This window comes from Mauremys mutica, chromosome 1 (genome assembly GCF_020497125.1).
Source record: "Mauremys mutica isolate MM-2020 ecotype Southern chromosome 1, ASM2049712v1, whole genome shotgun sequence".
NCBI lineage: Eukaryota > Metazoa > Chordata > Testudines > Geoemydidae > Mauremys > Mauremys mutica.
In genome coordinates, this window is record NC_059072.1 from 206,299,247 (window position 1) to 206,320,024 (window position 20,778).

The 20,778-nt window shown below is 43.2% G+C and overlaps 1 protein-coding gene across 1 annotated transcript in view; it reads left to right on the forward strand.

Annotated features, from left to right (window-relative positions):
- The first annotated feature begins 4,504 nt into the window (after positions 1–4,504).
- Positions 4,505–20,778, forward strand: part of LOC123355224 (serine-rich adhesin for platelets-like) — a 54,742-nt gene continuing 38,468 nt past the window's right edge. The window contains exons 1-3 of the mRNA XM_044997488.1: positions 4,505–4,980; positions 13,775–13,832; positions 16,245–16,278. Of these exons, the coding sequence (XP_044853423.1) occupies positions 4,505–4,980; positions 13,775–13,832; positions 16,245–16,278 (568 nt within the window). The remainder of the gene's footprint in view (positions 4,981–13,774; positions 13,833–16,244; positions 16,279–20,778) is intronic.

Below are 20,778 nucleotides of genomic sequence, written 5' to 3' on the forward strand. Positions count from 1 at the left end.
CAGCAAACTAAAAATATTCTAGAGGAATTCAGAAAGAACACTAGTAGATTCTCTCAAGCTTGCTGAAGAAATAGACTTTCTGACAGAATTTGAACCAGAGCCAGTTCACGTTCGGCAAAAGAAACAGCAGTTTTTGTATGAAGGATGAGACCCAAAACAAAGGTTCAAAGTGAATTTCTACTGCTCAGTCCTTGATATTGCTATTCACTTGGTTGATGAAAAATTTCAATAGATGCAGCAGTTAAGTCAGTATTTGGCTTTCTATATGATATCTACAGGTTGCAAAAGAAAACAGCAAAACAGATAAGAGAACTTTGTATAAAACTGGAGTCGGCATTGACTCATGAAAATTCAAAAGACAATGATGCTACAGATTTGTGTAGTGAGCTTCAGGCTTTTTCAAGATGACTTAAGAAACATTCCATTCCTGAAGAAGTACTGAAGTTTGTGAAAATAAACTCACGGGCAATTTTCCAAACATTTTTATAGCTCTGTGCATTCTTTTAACTTTGCCAGTTTCTGTAGCTAGTGGGGAACGTAGCTTCTCAATTTGATAAAAACATATCTGCATTCAACAATGATGCAAGAGAGACTTGTTGGACTTGCCACAATGTCAACAGACCATGAAATAGTTGAAAAACTGGATCTAAAAGAACTAGTGACTGAATTTTCAAAACTTAAAGCAAGAAAAGTCATGTTTTAAGAGCACAGAGTGTTTTTTATTTGGAGTATTTTGTAAATACTGGATTAAGTTCATTGAAGACTTTTCTTATTTCTTTCTATACTGGATGTGGTGGTAATGACAGTTAAAGCAGGATAGTGTAATGAATGATTTTGGATTTGTAATAATAAAAATTATAATTAATATTTTAATGCATTTTTATTTGAAATCAAACTGAAATACCATCTAGCTGTCGTGTACAAATCTATTCTGAAAATTTCATTTCTGTATTTTATCTGATCTCAGAAACATCAGTTGAACAGACCGACAGATGGACAAACCGAATAATTAAGCCTTTGTTTAAAAAAAAAAAGCTATAAAAACATTAAAAGAAAAAAAAGGGACAAAATGTTTCCCAGTTTACCAAAAACCTCAGCCTAGATCTGCCCTTGGGGTTTTGGGGTGGGGGGCCGATTGCATGGTTCGCCTAGGGCGCCAGTTGCTGACTGTTGTGTATTTGGTTGTCATGGGTTAGACTATTAAGGGATAGCTCAGCCGGTTTCAACCGGCTGAGTGAGCTCTCTGTATATCTGTAAATAAAATGGAGGTTTTGATTAGCTGCCTGCTCTCTGGCCTCAAGTGATTGCTTCCTACACCGGCTGCCCCAAGGATATAACACTGACAGCTAGTCTAGGGCTGCCCCTGCCTAAACCTAATATTCTTAAGCAACTAGTTGAAGCAATTTCAGAACCTTTAGCAATTATTTCTGAGAAATCCTGGAGAACAGGTGAGGTCCCAGAGGACTGGAGAAGGGCAAACATAGTATCTGTTTTTAAAAAGGGAAACAAAGAGGACCTGGAGGATTATAGACCAGTCAGCCTAACTTGGATACCTGGAAAGATACTGGAAGTAATTATTAAACAATCAATATGTAAGCACCTAGAGGATAATAGGATTTTAAGGAACTGTCAGAACAGATTTGTTAAGAACAAATCATGCCAAACCAAACCAACCTAATTTCCTTCTTTGACAGGATTTTTGGCCTGGTCCTCGAGCAGCAGTTCTCAACCAGGGATCCGCGGCCCCCTGGGGGGCTGCAAGCCCTTTCAGGGGGTCCGCTAGGGGCTCATGGCTGAGGCCTGGAGCCCCAACGTCCCCCTTCAGGCAACAGCCACAGAGCTGAAGCCCTGAGCCCTGGTGCCACAGTGGGCTGTAAGTGTAAACGATAAATATCAGATATGGATAAATTTTTAATTAGACCATCAGCTTCAAAACAACAAAATCCACAGAGCGATGACAGCAAACTTCCTTCAACAAGTTCAAGCACCATAATGGCTGAAGAACATCAAGGAGGTGACGTGAGTAAGAAACAAAGCTGCTATTAACCTCACACAGTTTAGGAAATATGAAGACAGCTAGTTGAATTTTGGTTTTATTTGTGGAGAAATACCTCAACTGCAGTGTGTAATTTGTGCACAAGTACTGTCCAATGAATGTTTGAAACGCTCCAAATTACAGAGGCATTTAATTACAAAACATGACATCTATAGGATAGGCACTGCTCATTTTTTGAGCGAAAGGCCAAGGAACTGCTTGGCACTAAAGCAGTAATGAAATCCACAACTACTGTAGATAAAAAGTTTTTAAGGTCATCCTACATAGTGGCGCAGAAAATGGCTAAAACAAAAAAATCACATACGATTGCTGAGATTTTGATAATGCCATGTGTTACTGAAATAGCAAAGGAAGTGTTTGGAAAGAAGGCAAAGGTACTGACAAAGACACTGCCATCAAATGACAGATCATTTCTGTGTCAGAAGACAGTTTCTCAGTGTATTGATTGGTTGCATGACAATGATTTTGCTATATGACTACACAGACATTTCAAAACAGGGCCGCCCAGAGGGGGGGGCAAGAGGGGCAATTTGCCTCAGGCCCCGAGCCTCACAGGGGCCCCCACGAGAGTTTTTCGGGGCCCCTGGAGCGGGGTCCCTCACTCGCTCTGGGGGGCCCGGAAAACTCTTGCGGGGCCGGGCGCAGGAGCTTCTTCGCTCCCGGTCTTCGCCGGCGGGGGGGGGGGTGGGTCCTTCCGCCCCGGAGCGGAAGGACCCCCCGCCGGCGAATTACCGCCGAAGACGGAGCGGGACCCGCCGCCGAAGTTCAGCCCGGTCTTCGGCGGTAATTCGGCGGCGGGGGGCCTTTCCGTTCCGGGACCCACTGCCGAAGTGCCCCGAAGACCCCCGGCGGGGGCCCCACTCCACCGAATTACCGCCGAAGACCGGGCTGCGCTTCGGCGGTGGGTCCCGCTCCGGCGGTAATTCGACGGCGGGGGGCCCCCGCCACGGGTCTTCGGGCACTTCGGCAGCGGGTCCCGGAACGGAAGGGCCCCCCGCCGCCGAAGACGCCGGGCCCCCGGAATCCTCTGGGCGGCCCTGTTTCAAAAATATCCCATTTACTTGCCTATGTTCAATATGTGTGTGTCAGGGTTCCCTCCCCACTCTGAACTCTGGGGTACAGTTGTGGGGACCCGCATGAAAGACCCCCTAAGCTTATTTCTACCAGCTTAGGTTAAAACTTCCCCAAGGCACAAATGCTTTTCTTGTCCTTGGATGGTATTGCTGCCACCACCAAGTGATTTAATAAAAATTCAGGGAGGTCCATTTGGAGCCCTATCCCCCCCCAAAATATCCCCCAAACCCCTTCACATGAGCACAGAAACAAACCCTTTGGTTTTTATGACACTACAAATCAATCAGTTTCTTAAAAGAAGAACTTTATTATAAAGAAAAAGTAAAAGAATCACACCTGCAAAATCAGGATGGAAGGTAACTTTACAGGGTAATAAAAAGATTTTAAACTCAGAGGACTCTCCTCTGGGCTCAGCTTCACAGTTTCAACAAACAGGAATGAAACTACCTCTTAGCATAGGGAAAATTTCACAAGCCAAAACAAAAGATACGTTAATGCATTTCCCTTGCCTACTTAAAATTTTTGTAACCTTAGATGCTCATTTCAGGTATGTTTGTAGGAGATGTGTTTTCTGCCCTGCTCTCTCTCTCCATCCAGAGAGGGCACAAAGAGAGCACAAACAAGACCTCCCCTCCCCGCCCCACAGATTTGAATGTAGCTTCCTTCCCCATTGGTCCTTCTGGTCAGGTGCCAACTAGGTTTAACCCCTTACAGGTAAGGTAATTCAGTGCAGCTGCCCTGTGTGTATTTATGACAGTGTGGAACAAGGAAATAAAGGGAGGCTTTTTGTTTTGTAAAGAGCTCAAGGCAACAGCAAAGTCAAATGACATTTTCAAACTGTTAGATGTTTTTATGATTTCAGCAGAAATCAGCTGGACTAATTGCATTGGGGTCTGCACTCATGGAGCTGTAGCAAAGGCCGGAAAGCATTCTGGTGTTGTGCAAAAAATAAAAGCCGTTGCACCTCACGCTGTTTGGACACACTGCTTCTTACACAGGGAAGTGCTTGCTGCAAAAGATATTGAACCAGGTCTTCACAGTGTTCTAAATACTGCGGTAACACTTGTTTAATTTTATTAAATCCAGGTGTTTTGCTGCACTTTGTGAGGAAGTGGGTGCAAAGCACAATTCCTTGCTCATGCATACAGAGGCACACAGAGGTGAGATGGCTATCTCGAGGCAGAATGCTTGCCCATATATTTAATCTCAAGGAAGAGTTATGTAATTCCTAAACTGATAAGAAAACTGAATTTGCCAAAGTGCTGAAAGATGATGTGTGACTGGCAAAACTGGGCTACCTCGCAGACATATTCAGTGAAATGAATAAGCTGAATAAAACTATGCAAGGTGGGAACACTAATTTTATTGCCCAGTATGAAAGAATTGAAGCAGTCAAAAGAAAACTACAGCTCTGGAAAGAGTGTGTCTGTGGGGACACTACTGATATATTTGAGCTCTTACATTCAGGAACGAACCATTGACTTTGACATAATTAAACCTCAGCTAGCAGCGCATCTGTCTGGTCTGCTTAACAAATGTAACACTTATTTTCCCGAATTCACAACAGAACAAGCTGCTACATACATGCAGACTACAAACCTCTTTTGTGAGAACATTGAAGCTAAACTTCCCTCTGGAGTTCCATCAAAATTGTTGGAAGAACTCATTGACATTTCGTCAGACAGGTCCCTCAGAACCATGTTCAAAGAAATACCACTGGAGACATTTTGGTGTGAGTGTTCCGATGAATACATCACTGCTTCTTCTGCAGTGCTGAAAGTTTTGATCCCCTTTAGTATCACCTACTTATGTGAAGCTGGATTTTCAGCCACGACATCAATGAAAACAAAGTACGGAACCAGGATGAACATTGACCATAACATGCGCGGGTGCTTGTCAAAGATACCCCCCCACCCCACATCTTGACAGAATTCTTGACCAGCACCAACAAGTTTCACACTGAGTAAATAAAAAAATAATATTCAGTTTATTTTTGTGCCTATATTATCCTTTTTATATATTTTGTATGTGTGTTTAACTGTATAACAATCTACTTAATACAGCTTTTAATATATGGGATGGGCAGAAAAATCGTTGTGGCACAGGTGGGCCTTGGAGTTTTTGTAGCATTGTCGGGAGGCCTCAGAAAGAAAAAGGTTGAGAACTCCTGTCCTAGAAGACGGGAGAAAGCAGTAGGCATGGTATATCTTAATTTTAGTAAGGCTTTTGACACAGTTTCACGTGATATTCTCACTAGGAAAATGTGGTATAGATGAAACTACTAGAAGGTTGGTGCACAACTGTTGAAAGACCGTACTTCCAGATTAGATATCAATGGCTAGCTGTCAAACTGGGAGGGCTTCTCTAGTGAGATCCCACAGGGGTCAGTTCTGGGTATGGTAATGGTCAAAATTTTCATGAATGACTTAGATAATGAAGTGGAGAGCATGCTTATAAAATTGGCAGACTGAGAGGAATTGCAAACACTTTGGAGGACAGAATTAGAATTCAAAACAACCGTGACAAATTAGAGAATCGGTCTGAATTCAACAAGATGAAAGTAAATAAAGATCAGTCCAAAATACTTCACTTTAGGAAGGAAAAATCAGATGCAAAACTACAAAATGGGGAATAACTGATTAGGTGGTACTGCTGAAAAAGATCTGGGGAATATGGATCATAAATTGAATTTGAGTCAACAATGTGATGCAGTAGTGAAAAAAGGTAATATTCTGGGGTATATTAACAGTACTGTTGTATGTAAGAAAAGGGAGGTAATTGTCCTGCTCTACTTGGGCATTGGTGATGGCTCAGCAGGAGTACAGTGTCCAGTTCTGGGCATTACGCTTTAGGAAAGATGTGACACATTGGAGAGAACGCAGAGGAGAGCAACAAAAATAATAAAAGCTTCAGAAAACCTTAACTATCAGGAAAGGTTGAAAAAAGCCTTGGGAAAAGAAGAATGAGGGGGAACCTCATAATACAGGGGTGGGCAAATTACAGCCTGTCACTGCTTTGGATCCAGCTTGCTGGATTGCCACCCCCATGGCGCTATGGGACTGAGGCAAGCTCCCTGCCTACCCTGGCCCTGTGCAGCTCCCGGAAGCGGCCGGCACCACATCCCTGCTGCCCCTGGGGGTGGGAGGCAGAGGGCTCCATGCATGGCCCTTCCCTGCAGGCATTGCACGGAGGGCAGTGTACCGCAGGCAAGGGCAGTGCACAGAGCCCTCTGCCCCCCATCCAGAATCCCGCACCCCAAACTCCTCCTGCACCCCGCACCCCAACTCCCTGCCCTGAGCCCCTGCTGCACCCCACACCCTTCCTACACCCCATTCCCTTGCCCTGAGCCCCCTCAGATACTCCACACCCCTCCTGTGCCCCAATCCCTTGCCCTAAGCCCTTTCCTGCACACCATACCCCCTCCCACACCCCACACTCCCTCCCGCACCCCAACCCCCTGCCCCAGCCCTACATTCATGGCCCTGTATGCAATTTCCTCACCCAGATGTGACCCTTGGGCCAAAAAGTTTGCCCACCCCATCACAATAGTTTTCAAATATGTTACAGGCTGCTATAAAAAGATGGTGACCAATTGTTCTCTATGTTCACTGAAGGTAGGACAATAAGTAATAGGCTTAATTTGCTGCAAGGGAGACTTAGGATAGAAGGGTTTGCTTAGTATCTAACGACAAGGGTACTTAAGCTCTGGAATAGGTTGCTAAGGGAGATTGTGGAATCCCCATCACTGGAGATTTTTAAGAACAGGTTGGACAAATACCTAGGTTTACATGGTCCTGCCACCGTGCAGGGGGCTGCACTTGATGACTTCTCAATTTCCCTTCCAGTCCTACATTTGTATCAGTCTATGAATGTGCAGGCAGCTTATGATGTTATTGGCAGCATGGGTTCCTCATGACTTACATTCAGCAATGCTTAAACTCCAACCTCACCCTGAGAATGATTAATTTCTTATGTCCCAGAGGGCTTTGATCTGAAATACCGACTGCAAACAATGCTTCCTTTTATTATATACTTTGGACACCTGGCATTTCCAAAGAATGAAGGTAGCACTGTCGCTTGAAATTTTCTGTTAATACATGTGGCTAGAAGAATCTTGTATTTCTTCTAATGCCAGCCTTAAGGGAATTGTTGCTGTGCTTTATATATGAGTGGCCATCTTATGTTTATAGCTGACATTTTAATTGTGTATTTAATAGTGTTTGCTTGAAAGCAAAACAATAAACAGACATTTTCTATTGAGCCTACTTAACAAACCCTATAGAAATGCTTGTTTGAATTGGAATTTGGGGCTTAATTAACCAGACTTTTGGTTTCGCAAAGTAGAACATGCCTGACATAAAACCCCCCTCGCCTTTGGCAGCAAGGTTAAAGCTGTGACTGTAAGGTAAAAGCTGGAGGGCCAGATGCCATCAGCTACAGCAGCAGTTTTGTGGATCTGCCAACAGAATTCTATGGCTTGTGCAAAGTCATTTTTCAGAATCCCTCTAAAAAGCAAGATTTTTCTTCTTTCTCCACTGAGGCATCTGAATATTATTAATTGTCCATCTTTTGAATCTGGCACCACCAATTTTGGCTCCATGTTCCCCCTGCTTCCCTTTGTTTGGTCACAAGTGCAGCATCTTTCCCTTTAACAGGAGGAAGTAATGTGTATTGTGGTGGCAAATGACAGAACAAGGAGCAATGGTCTCAAGTGGCAGTGGGGGAGGTCTATGTTGGATATTAGGAAAAACTATTTCACTAGGAGAGTGGTGAAACACTGGAATGAGTTACCCTAGGGAGGTGGTGGAATCTCCATCCTTAGAGGTTTTTAAGGCCCGGCTTGATTTAGTTGGGGTTGGTCCTGCTTTGAGCACGGGGTTGGACTAGATGACCTCCTGAGGTCTCGTCCAACTCTAATCTTCTATGATTCTATGTATTCTCTTCCAGGTTTAACAGCAGTTCTGCTTTGTGGATCAGAGAGTAAGGTATGCTTTAAGATCACTAGAACTTGTACCCTAGCATGTAGTTACGCTGAATAGAAGAAGCAAGATGAGTACAGGGGGGTGATGGAAGGGGACTGATCCTGAGTAATCCTTACTCACTAGACTAGTTCCATGAAAGTGAATGGGATTAATCTCATTTGTAAGGACCATTCATATGTCAAGATGTGTATACTCTGGCCCTTGTAGTGTAATCTGGGATTCTTATATGACAAGAGGGATGCCACTGAAATAGAGAACTTACCATCCTTCTTTTGCCACTCAGTCATTAGGGAACATTGGAGGGAGCACACGATCCCTGGAAAGGGAGTGACAAATATTATCTAGGCTGTATCTCTATGAAGGTGGCAAAACCAGTGGGAATTTTTTTGCTATCACTTGCGGTAATGCTTCTGAGAGGCCTAGCACAGACAAATCTCCAGGAGCTTCCAAGTTTTTTTTACTGTGTCCATTAAATATGCTCAGAGTAGAGTTAGACAAGACAGTGGTAAGAATACCTGAGTCTGGCTAGTCTCTGGCTTCCTCCATTGCCACTGCCAATGGCACTGCTCTTGTGGTGATTTACAGTTCCAATTTTTGCCTGTTAGACCCACGCTGCATCAATACACAGTGTCTAGATTTTAGAGCGGTAAGAGGCTAAATGCATTTAAAGTGCATTCCACTTAAATGGTTAAAGGCAGTGGTGTCAACCATATACTAAAACTGATTTAGCCAACCATCACTGAGTACAAAACCAGAAAGCCTATCCATTCTCAGACACACAGATTTAGGCTTGGTAAATCCTAGCTTGGTAATGAGCTGTAGGAAACTTGGTTCAAAAATGAATGTAGATCTTTTGCTCCATAGGCTAGTTGAACTTAGCAAGCATGCTCTGCACTAAGCCTATGGAGCTGGAAAAGAGGGGAGAGTGTGGGTAAAACTGCCATTGACTCCACATCCTGCCGGAGCAGGTGAAGTATCAGCTCACATTCATTACTGGCCAGGGTAACTGCACCTAGGTGACAGCCATACAAACAGACGGGGAGGGAATGACAGTGATGGTTTGTGCAGACTGAAGAGTGTGGGGATACTTAGAACCCTTTATGGTAAGCCTCGATTGGATCAGACAGGAAGGTAGACAGGATTCCTGGCCTTTAACAGGGCAATGGAAGGAGCCCAGGAAATCTGTCAAGTCTCAACAGGCCTCCAGGTTCCCTGGTGGGTGCCATGTCCTGAGCAGTACACAGCCCCAGAATATGTGAAATTTACAATCTGTCGACAAAGCCTCTGTAACTGTTATGCCACTTGGATGCTAACTTTTCTATTCTAGGGCCAGATCCTGCAAGCACTTACTAGAGGAGATAGTGCTTCCTACATCACTAAGCTTATTAATGGGGCACCCCACTGAGCCTTTTCAAAGGAGAACACACATGGAACTTTTTTGAGCTGGCCCTACCAAAGTTGCGCCTGTCAGTAGATGCATGTTGGGCTTCAGTGTAACCACTTGCAATGGCATGGTGGACCACTGCTCGGGAGAAGGTGTGGTGGGCTTGATATGCAGAGCGTTAGAAGCCTCTCTGAAAGTAAAAGAGAAAGAGAAGAAGCAATCAAGGCAACCCATGCTTTTGTAGTTCCCTCTGACTCTGACCAACAAAGACCAGTAGCAGTGGTCCAGTGTTGGGAGTAATGTCTGAAGGGTGGCTTGGATTTGGAGACAAGTGCTGAAATTATTTCAGTCTGAAATGTCTGGCAGTGCTGAAATTATTTGTCCCTAATGCACCCCTAACCTCTCCCATGCTCAGCTCATCTTCAAAGAGATGAGCCAGCACTGAATCAGGGGTGAAAATAAAAAGTCTAAGAAGTCTTCCATAGAAAGTCTTCCATATATCGTTTCTGCGATATATTTACTGGAGAGCCATTTCTTTGCTATATGTATTTAAACATGACATTAATTTAAAAAAAATGTCTGGCAGCTGTGGTTAAAAGAAATAGCAATGACACTCTAAAGAAAGCAGTGAAAAAGATGCATGTGGAACTACTCCTTGACATCTAAACATAAAACAACTTAACATGCCTCAAGTATTCCTGCTCCCCTTGAAGTCAATGGTGCAAAAATGCCACTGCTTCAACAGAAGCAGAAGAGAGCTCCAAACCCGTGTCTATGATAATTTAATCCTTGCCCTGCCACCGATGTATTGTTTAGCAGATTCCAGAGTCGCTAAATTTAATGGAACAGCGAAGTTGCAAGAATTAATTCACTTATGTTTGTACAGTACTCTGAAAAATATGAAGTACTGCGGTTTACATTTCTCTAACTGCTTCTTTGCTGGTGATTTCTCTTAACCCAGAGAGTCTTCTTTTTTTTTTTTTGGCAAAAGCTAGAGGCTGCCCAATGGCTGAAGAAGAAAGTCGTTAATGCTATGTTGTGTGATTTCTAATTACCTGACACACAGTTCCTATTTTCCTGCTAAGCAAAAGAAGACAAATGACTGTTAAAAATGAGTTTGAAACCTTGCCCAGAAATGATCACTCTATGTCTTTGCCAGCTTTATTTCCTGAAATCAGGATATGGATGTTGGCTAACCAGATTGATGTAAGTATTACATTATTTAACAGTAAATAAACTGGATCTTAAGACTCCCATTTCTAACCTGGTTACTTCTTCAGTTACATTTACAATTACCAAGACTGAGTACTTTACCTTTGATGGAAAATGACACTTACTAAGAGCTTTGTCCCGTAGGAAGACTTTCCTGGGTTCCATGGCACAAAAGCTGGAAAAAGACCATAGGAAGCAGCTCCAGGCCCATTGAAAACATGATAAGAATTTAATGACAGGAAAACACTGAGAGTTCTCATATAGTTTATATTGACTCAGGTCTCAGGACTGTGCCTACACCTGACTGATACTAAAAATACAGTACCTCTAGTCAAAGTGTCATATTGCTTGATATAAATATATTTAAAACATACATGCTAAATACACTAAGGCAGGAATTGGCAACCTTTGGCACACGGCCTGCCAGGGTAAGGCCCCTGGTGGGCCGGGATGGTTTGTTTACCTGCCACGTCCACAGGTTCGGCCGATTGTGGCTCCCACTTATGAAAATGTTATATATCACAGATCATATAAGTCCTCTACTGAACCTGCTGCTGCCGCTGAGTCATTTTTATTATCCTCAAGAGGTTAGCTGCCAAATAAAGACTCAGCCATGTAGCCTTGACTCACTCAAGTAACTCTTACTTCGCTGCCGTCAATGGTACTATTTGTATGTGTAAAAGTTAGCCGTATAGGGCCCTGAAACAGAAATGAATGCAGCATTTTGTAGCAAGTGTCATGTATTCTGTTAAAGTTAAAGCCTGTCTCATACCAATGTTTTTGGCTGTTGTATGCCACATAAGCTGTACCATGTCACCACTAGCTTGAAGTCTGTTATAGTCAAAAGCGTGTGTGTGTGTGTGTGTGTGTGTGTGTTATACTATAGCCCCTTCAGCATGTCACAAAGTGCTGCAACCCTTCAGGAAGCTGCCAAGAGTGTGCCTGAAATAATGGGTGTAGAAAAAATGGACTTCAATTAAATGCTCTTGTGACAGAGGAATTTAAATAATTGTTTGTTGTTCCCCTTTTTGGCTGACCCACATCACCTCGAGGAGCAGCAAACCTGAAAGGCAGGAGGCACACAGCTCTGGAGTGAGGCCCATTTAAAAGTCTGGAGGAGGACAGACTTCCAGTATAAATCATTTTCCAGAGATATTCACATTGTCTGTGCAAAGTGCCAGCTTGATGACTCTGGAGCATGAAATCAAGCGCAGCATGGATGGTGGCAGTGCAAGCTCACAGCTATCCTGCAAATGTACCTGAATCAAGAAGGAGGGAATAGCTCTGTGGGTAAGAGCTTAGTTCAGTCTCTATTCCCATGTAGTCTTAGGTTTTCTCATGTGACTTCCAGTAACAGTGCCAATGACAAGGGTGATTTTATGATGTGGAAGATGGTCTGTAGGGAACTGGACTGAGACCTTGCATAAGCCAAAATTTCTTTTTTTTTCAGTTCTGGGTGTAATTGGGAAGTGTGGTCTATTCTAGGCTGAAGTTATTGATTCCCAGTCGTTGTTACTCATTCAGGTTCTGAAAGCACAGTGGTCATCTCTTTCTTCCTCAGCTGGACTCTACCTTTTTATACAAGTGCGGTCATAGCAATGCCACACCTAGACCCCTTCCCTGTCGATGCAAGGGCTATAAGGAGTAAAAATAAGCAAAGAAGGAAATCTCTCAGTGAGCAGATCAAAATCATGTTGCAGAAAGGGCATTTTTCACTTCTGAGGCAGCACGTTTCAGGCACAAACGATGATATATTTAGGGCAAACACCTGCTGAGTTTGTAATTGGCAAGAGGTTACAATAAATAAGGAGTGTGGCATTAGCAATGACAATGATGCCCGCCAGAGCCAAAATAAAAAGCAAACATACATAGCACAACTGTTTTCCTGTCTAAATTACTGCGTGGTTTCCTCCAGAGAAAGATGATGTTAGAACCTTTCTTGGCCACTTCTTTGGTTTCAGTTTTAGTCTTTGTATCTTGCATTATTTGCTACTTTCTAATATGATTTTCAGAAGGTTGTTACACAAAAGTAGTTCTCCAATAAGGTTCCTAGGGGTTCTACTTAGAGTGGAATAAAGCATTCAAGTTCCACCCTACTTCTTGCTTTATTTGATGCCAGTTCCCTTGAGCCTGCCCTCACTAAAGACCCGATTCAGCATCTATTTAAATCAGTGGATGACTTTCAACTGACTTCAGTGGACACTGGGTCAGGTTCTAAAGGATGGTCTGATTGCATTTCTTATGGCAGTGCTACAGCAGCAGTTTTCCTGACGTAAGGGCAGGGACTACTTTCTCCTACCCCCCTAATTTAATTTCTTTTGGGATGTCACATATTTGACCTCTGTATTTTGGACCCATCGTACAGGCGGCTGAAGGGATGAGCCTGAAGTATTTGTGCAGTGTTTTACTCAATCTTACTGGTTATGTAGCAGTATTTGTGTTTATATGTGAATATATCTACATATAACAAAACATTTCCATTTCCATTGTTTGTACTTGTCTTGTTCTTGCTTGTTCTGGTAACATTTTTTTGGTTTGAGACCTCCGTTGAGCTAATTATTCTCCAGGTGTGCAAATTCTGCACTGAGCTTTTAGAGACAGGGCCTTACAATTCTGCTTCTCTGAAGATATCATGCAGGCCAAATGATTAGTCCTCCACCCACATCCTGTCAGAGACCTTGTCTAGACCGGGAATGAGGTCAAGGTTAGGGCAGAGTTGGCTAAGGACAAGCTTTGATGTTCACTAACTTTGACCTAGCCTTGCTCTCTTTTTCTAATCCAGACAAACGTAAAGTTTGGCAGGGAGTTTTATCTTTTACACATTGACGTATTTCTGGTTCTACCTTTTGGAAGCACTGATTTTGCTTTGTGACTGGCTAATTTTTCTTCGGGGAGCCTTCTCCCCTCTGCACAATAATGAAATGACTGAAGGCTCCAAGAGCAGTGATTAGTGATGGGTAGCACGAGACCACCAGGGGACTGGCTCAGACTCCAACTCACTATCCCTGCCCTCAGAGAATAAAACCTTTAGCTGTTGGTGAGTTACTTCTTCTTGGCTCACATTAGGGAGCAGAAGACCAAGGTAGAGAAACCTGCAATATATCCCCAGAGGCAAAATTACAAGGTAAGTTATTACATGTAATGAGTCATTGTTCTATAACTACTTGATGTGAAAGTCTCCATAAAAAGAGTTAAAGAAAGAGGGCTTTGCCCAAGATACATTTACACTGCCATAAAAACGCCTTAGCACTGAGTCTCAGAGTCCATATCAGCTGACGTAGGCTGCAAGGCTAAAAATTGCAGTGTCAACATTTGAGCTAAGGCTGGAGTCCAAGCTCTGGGACCCTCCCGCCATGCAGGGTCTCAGAGCCCAGGCCTCTACCTGAGCCTGAACTTCTACTCTGCCATTTTATAATCCTGCAGCCCAAGCCCCACAAGCCGGAGTCACCTGGGCCAGACCAGCCATGGCTGTGCCATGGGTCTTTTATCACCGTGTCGACATACCCCAGGGACCCCAGAAGGGCTGGCTACAGCAACCACACCCAGATGCCTGTTACAGGTTTTATGTGAGTTAAGTACTCTCCCTTGGTCTGAGTGGGGACTTGCAGAGACACCAGCTCTGCTGAACATTGGTTATAAGAATGGCCAGACTGGGTCAGGCCAAAGGTCCACCTAGCCCAGTATCCTGTCCTCCGACAGTGGCCAATGCCAGGTGCCCCCGAGGGAATGAACAGAACAGGTCATCATCAAGTGATCCATCCCCTGTCGCCCATTCCCAGCTTCTGAACAATGACCTGTCGGAGGGTAGACATACACTAGCCTGTCGGAGAGGTTACTTGGTATTGCAGAGTAGCTGGACAAAAGAATGGCTACTGCCTAGGACCCCTCTGAACTAGTCATGTCAATTCAGAAAAGCTGACACAGCCAGCTCCAGACAGCTGCTCCTCCCACCCCCGCAGTATACGGGGCACCCTGGAGTGGGCTAGGTCAGTGACCGAAGAACAATGCCATCTGCCTATTCCCAGCAAGCAGAGTGGTCCCAGGGGCAGCATTTTAGCTTGTGTAATTTAGAGCCAGCCCTCAGTTACTCCAGGGGCTTTTGACCCCCAAATCAGGAAAGCAATAAAGTGACTTAGACACCTTTCCCAATGCCCCTGCCCCAAATACTGCCCTGAGCATAGCTTGGCCTGATTGGGGTTTTGGCCCTGTCGTGGCTTTGAAGCTGGTTGGTTTGGCAGCTGTTAAAGGGATGTTTTATCCTTGCTCTGAATTGTAAAAGGATTGTGCTTGATTGAAGGCCTCATCCTCACTCTGTCCCAAAGAGAGAGGGACACAGAGAAGCAGAGACTTTGGTTAAGCGACGGGGAGGAAATAGTTTTGGGAAGGCAGGAGAGTTTGGGAAGCCAACCAAAATGGAGTGAGACCATGGGACTGAAACTCTGAAATGCACAAGGGCTGGATTTCTCCTCTCCCTGGGATCCTAGCCTGGGATATACATATGCTACAAATAAACACATTAGGGGAGGAAACATCCTAAGTCTATCTCACATTTCCAATGAGAAGTTAACATACTTCAACATTGGTCCTCCTCTCAGAATTGCTACCACTCATCAAAAGGACAACAGCATTATCAATAGCAGTTAATTCTAAGGTTACACTATGCAAATATGGTTTGGAGAATGAGGAAATAAACCAAATTAAAGGTCATCTCGGGGTGGGGTTGGGGATGTATTTAATGTTTCTGTAAGCAGTGACTTATCTGCCAACTAGGAACACAAATAGGTGTCACAGTTCTGCACACTTGACTGTGTCCCACACACTATTTTTAATCACACCAAACCAAACAGCCACTTTGTGGATGTGCAGGCAGAAAACACCAGTACATATTTTTAGACTTAGTTCCTGCATGCACCATGTGATCCCTAAAAGTACCAAATGAATTCATGCTATCTTATAGTGAAGGAGGTATTTAGATGTATTTGTAAAGTTGCAGGTCAACCGGCTTTTTCTTTGTGTGGACAAGCAGAACTTCCACAGTGAGGCAGTACCCAATGGCTTAACAGGGTCTTAGTTAGTGGCTACATGCAAAGCTAGGGAGTTATGACGTCTAGGAAACAGGAGATGACTCATTGTGGTTTGTTTTGATGAGACTCACCTATTTCTCAGATCTCTTGATTTCGTTTTGTCACGGCAATGCTAAAAGCCCCCATAAAGGCTTTGTCTTCACACAAAAGTTGTACTGCTTTAACTATGCTGGTATGGTTAAAGCCATGAAACCCCTCTGGTTTGATGCAGTAATATCAATGTGAATGTTATTATACCAGTATAGCCCATCCCTGTATAGGAAGGGAAATAAATGATACTAGTATAAGGCACCTTTATGCCAATATAATTGTGTCCACACTAGGAATTGTAATGGTACAACTCCATCGGTTAAAAAAAAATCAACTCCTTCACTAACAACGACACCTGGACAAAATCTGTGTGCAGACAGACCCAGCCAAAGTTTTTGTTCATTTTTTTGTTTTACTTACAGAGCACAGATGACCCAAACCTTCCTAGTAGCATAGGTATGCACCTTTCAAACTAAGCTCAATTACCATTTTCTGATGGAGCTGGATGAAAAATGTGTATAAACTATTAGAGCCGATGAATTTGCCCTCGTTCTGTTTATGAATTATCTTCAATCATTTGCTGATTTCTGGAGGGTTTGTTATTCAAAATAATATATTGAATCATTTCTGCTCATAATTATTGGTTGGTAGCTTGTCTGCATGCAGGTCACGGAGAGTATCTGATCTTTAAATTGTGCTATTCAAGTTATGTTGGTTAGTTTCATTAGGCATATCAGCTACCTGGCATGTTTTTGTTTCCTGACTTGATTCAGAAGACCCTACTGTGTGCCTATGGGGCAACCAAGATTGTGGCACCATTGTGCTTGGCACTGTACATACACAGCAAAGTAGATTCTCTGCCCAAAAAATGTACAGTCTACAGAATATCGAATGGCTTTAATATAAGCACAGATAAATGTGGAATGAGGAACTAAAATTTTCAACAAAGTTGAATATAAATAACTGTTAACCAGGAAGAAGGCTCAGCTCTTGTGTTGTGTTACATGGTTCAGTGTTTGTTTAATAGCACAATAGTTAATGCAGAAAACTAAAACTAGAACTGGGAGAATCGCTTGGAAAAGGTATTTGCAAATATATTGGCCAATTCCAGCTTGCAATTCAATTCTACCTTGTTTGTGCCCCTTTTACGTTTTTTTTACTAACTTTCATGTGACTGGAGTAGGTTCCTACAAATATTTGCTTTCTTTCCAGATGACTAGTGGCATTTATACTTGTCTATGTAAAGCATGGCCAAGCATGTTTGTATGCAATGCAGGTTTTCATTGCAAAGTGCTGGAGCGCTCAACCTGGTATGCATTGTGTTGTGTGTTCAGTGGAGGGGTGTTAGGAGAGTGGCAGAGAATGAGGAAGTCTGTGCTGTCATGGATTGGTAACTGGTTAAAAGATAGGAAACAAAGGGAGGGTACAAATGGACAGTTTTCAGAATGGAGAGGAGGTAGATAGTGGTGTCCCTCAGGAGTCTGTTTTGGGACCAATCCTATTCAACATATTCATACATGATCTGAAAAAAGGGGTAAACAGTAAGGTGGCAAAATTTGCAGTTGATACAAAATTACTAAACATAGTTAAGACACAGGCAGACTGCGAAGAGTAGGGTGACCAGATGTCCTGATTTTATAGGGACAGTCCCGATCTTTGGGTCTTTTTCTTATATAGGCTCCTATTACCCCCCACCCCCGTCCCAATTTTTCACATTTGCTGTCTGGTCATCCTAGCAAAGAGCTACAAAAGGATCTCTCAAAACTGGGTGAGTGGGCAACAAAATGGCAGATGAAATTCAATGTTGATAAATGCAAAGTAATACACATTGGAAAACATAATCCCAACTATACATATAAAATGATGGGGTCTAAATTAGCTGTTACCACTCAAGAAAGAGATCGTGGAGTCATTGTGGATAGTTCTCTGAAAACATCCACTCAGTGTGCAGCGGCAGTCAAAAAAGCTAACAGAATTCTGGGAATAATTAAGAAGGGGATAGAAAATAGGACAGAAAATATCATGTTGCCTCTATATAAATTCATGGTACGGTCACATCTTGAATACTGTGTGCAGATGTGGTTGCCTCATCTCAAAAAAGATATATTGGAATTGGAAAAGGTTCAGAAAAGGGCAACAAAAATTATTAGGGGTATGGAAAGGCTTCCGTATGAGGAGAGATTAATAAGACTGGGACTTTTCAGCTTGGAAAAGAGACAGCTAAGGGGAGATATGATTCAGGTCTATAAAATCATGACTGGTGTGGAGAAAGTAGATGAGGAAGTGTTATTTAGTACTTCTCATAACACAAGAACTAGGGGTCACCAAATGAAAATAATAGGCAGCAGGTTTAAAACAAACAAAAGGAAGTATTTCTTCACAAAACACACAGTCAAACTGTGGAACTCCTTGCCAGGGAATGTTGTGAAGGCCAAGACCATAACAGGGTTAAAAAAAGAACTAGATAAGTTAATGGGGGACAGGTTTATCAATGGCTGTTACCCAGGATGGGCAGGGATGGTGTCCCTATCCTCTGTTTGCCAGAAGCTGGGAATGAGCGACAGGGGATGGATCACTTGATGATTGCCTGTTCTGTTCATTCCCTCTGGGGCACCTGGCACTGGCCACTGTCAGAAGACAGGATACTGGGCTAGATGGACCTTTGGTCTGACCCAGTAGGGCCATTCTCATGTTCTTATTATAACACAAAATGGAGTGATCACTGGTCAGTGCCTGCATGAGCAGCAGCAATGAGAGGAGGAAGGGCTTGAGGGGGAAAAGGGTATGGGCAGCTCCAGAAGCAAAACATTGCATTGTTGGAGACATTTTCAAATGTCCAAACCCCAGAGCATGAAGCAAGTTGTCTGCAATGTGGCTAGAAGCCAAGACAGGAGTACTGGCATCCCGGGATAATTACCAATAGAACCATCTCTACACATGACCACAGTAATGATCCTGAAGCTTCATGGGCAACAGCCCGTACAAATAATTATAATACAACACAGAGATTGCTGGCCCTCGGCACAATGACTGCTCTTCTAGTAGCCAGGGGGTGGGGAAGCCACCCCAAAGGCTTGTGGGAGGATTGATGAATAGGAGGTCATAAATTTCTCCCTCCCATCTTTTTCTGCAGCCCATCGAGCAGCCTAGGCATGCTGGGGGAACAGGCTGCACCATCAATAAAGATCCACCATCTCTGTGCTTTAGAGGAGCCAGGGCTGTGATTGTGTCTCCTGTGCCACAGCCCCTTTCAAAACTTCCTCTTGGACAGTGTAATCTCTGCACTCCTTCCCCCCCACCCCAGTGCAGCCTACGCGTCTCAGACACAACCTGGTTCTAGACCACAACGTGGCAGCGTAGTGTGGGAAAAGTCCTCAACAATTTTGTTGGCAAAATGCACTGAGAGGTACTTGGTGCACTTACACATTTCTGAGCTCCAGTTGCAAATTGAAACATAATAGAGGACAAAAAAGTGCAATCTTATATGATGAAATCAACATTAGCACATAAGGGTTTTCTCTGTAAATAGAAACTCGGTCCTGACCTTTTCAATCAAATTTTATATGTGATGTTGATGTTAGCTTTCAGATGTTATCACTGGATAGATACAGTACTGATAATGAAATCAGGTTTACAGACTTACTTCCTGCAGGCCAACAAGCTTAAAAGAAGCATGAGAGGCCTGTAAAGAGGTGCAGAGCCCTAAGGGTAACACTACAAGATCTTATTACTACATGGTGTATTTTCTTTAATTTCCTTTGAGTGAAACCCTTTACTCATCTCTTTCTTCTCAGGCCATTTTACTTAGGCAGGTAGAGCCAAGCAGAGCATTATCTATACGTACTGATCACTGCAGAGAATAATTCAGAACCATCTGACTTATGAAGCCAATTTTCCACCTGCTGATTCAGTATTTACAGTTTTTTCCTCTCTTTGACCATGCATTTGAACAGAAGGCTGATATATTCCAAAACTTTCTTTTATTCTTTACTTATTTGGCACCCCAGCATGGGGCCAACCAGGTCACGGTCCCATTGTGCTAAGTTTTATACAAACATAGTAAAGTACAGGCCCTGCCCCAAAGAGTTTACAGTTTAACATTGGTATTGCTGTTTATCTAAAGGAAGGTGGAGTATGTCATATAAAAATGGAAAACCACCAGAGGAGCAGCGTTCTTGGAAAACCGTACAAAGAACTTTATTAAAGAAAACAGTATTATCCCCAAAGCCACTCTCTCTTTCCTGCTTCATGGTAAGAGCTTCTGCCTACAACCTTCCCTAGTCTATCCTGCCTGGTTTCCCACTGCAGATTTAAAGAAACAGCATGCCCATATCCTTCCACACGATGTTCTCTTAAACTTACTTGGCACTTAAGATTTCTTTTGTACAATGTAGGAATCTTTGCAGAGACTAGATTTCAAATTTTATAGTACTGACACCGTCCTCTCTAGTCTCAGTCACTCACTGAGCCTGTGTCACTCTTTGGGTGCACTGATAGTAATTGATAGCATTTCGACTCTGGGCCTCCGGCAGCACAGAAGCTGCAGGAGAGCTGGGTTGTATTTGTAGCTCTCCCAAGGACTCTGTGTGCAGCCTCGGACATGTCATTTAACCCCTCAGTTTCCCAGTCTGTGCAATGAGTTTAACACTATCTATTGGCACACGTGTGGCAACAGAGGCAGGATGAGGCTTAATTCATTAATGTTTGTCAAATGCTTCGGGATTCTCAAATGGAAGGTGCTATAGAAGTGCAAAGTATTGTCACTATTGGGCCAATTTTTGCAATTTTTAGTGCATCCTCAGCAAAAACTCCCATGGAAGTAAAAGAAGTTCTGCTTGTGTATGGCCTGAGGGAGGACTCCAGGATCTGATCTGTTTGTTACTATTATTTTTATTGATGTATCTTATTATTACATTAGTTATGTGTTATGGATACTATTATAGCTGACGGGATCAT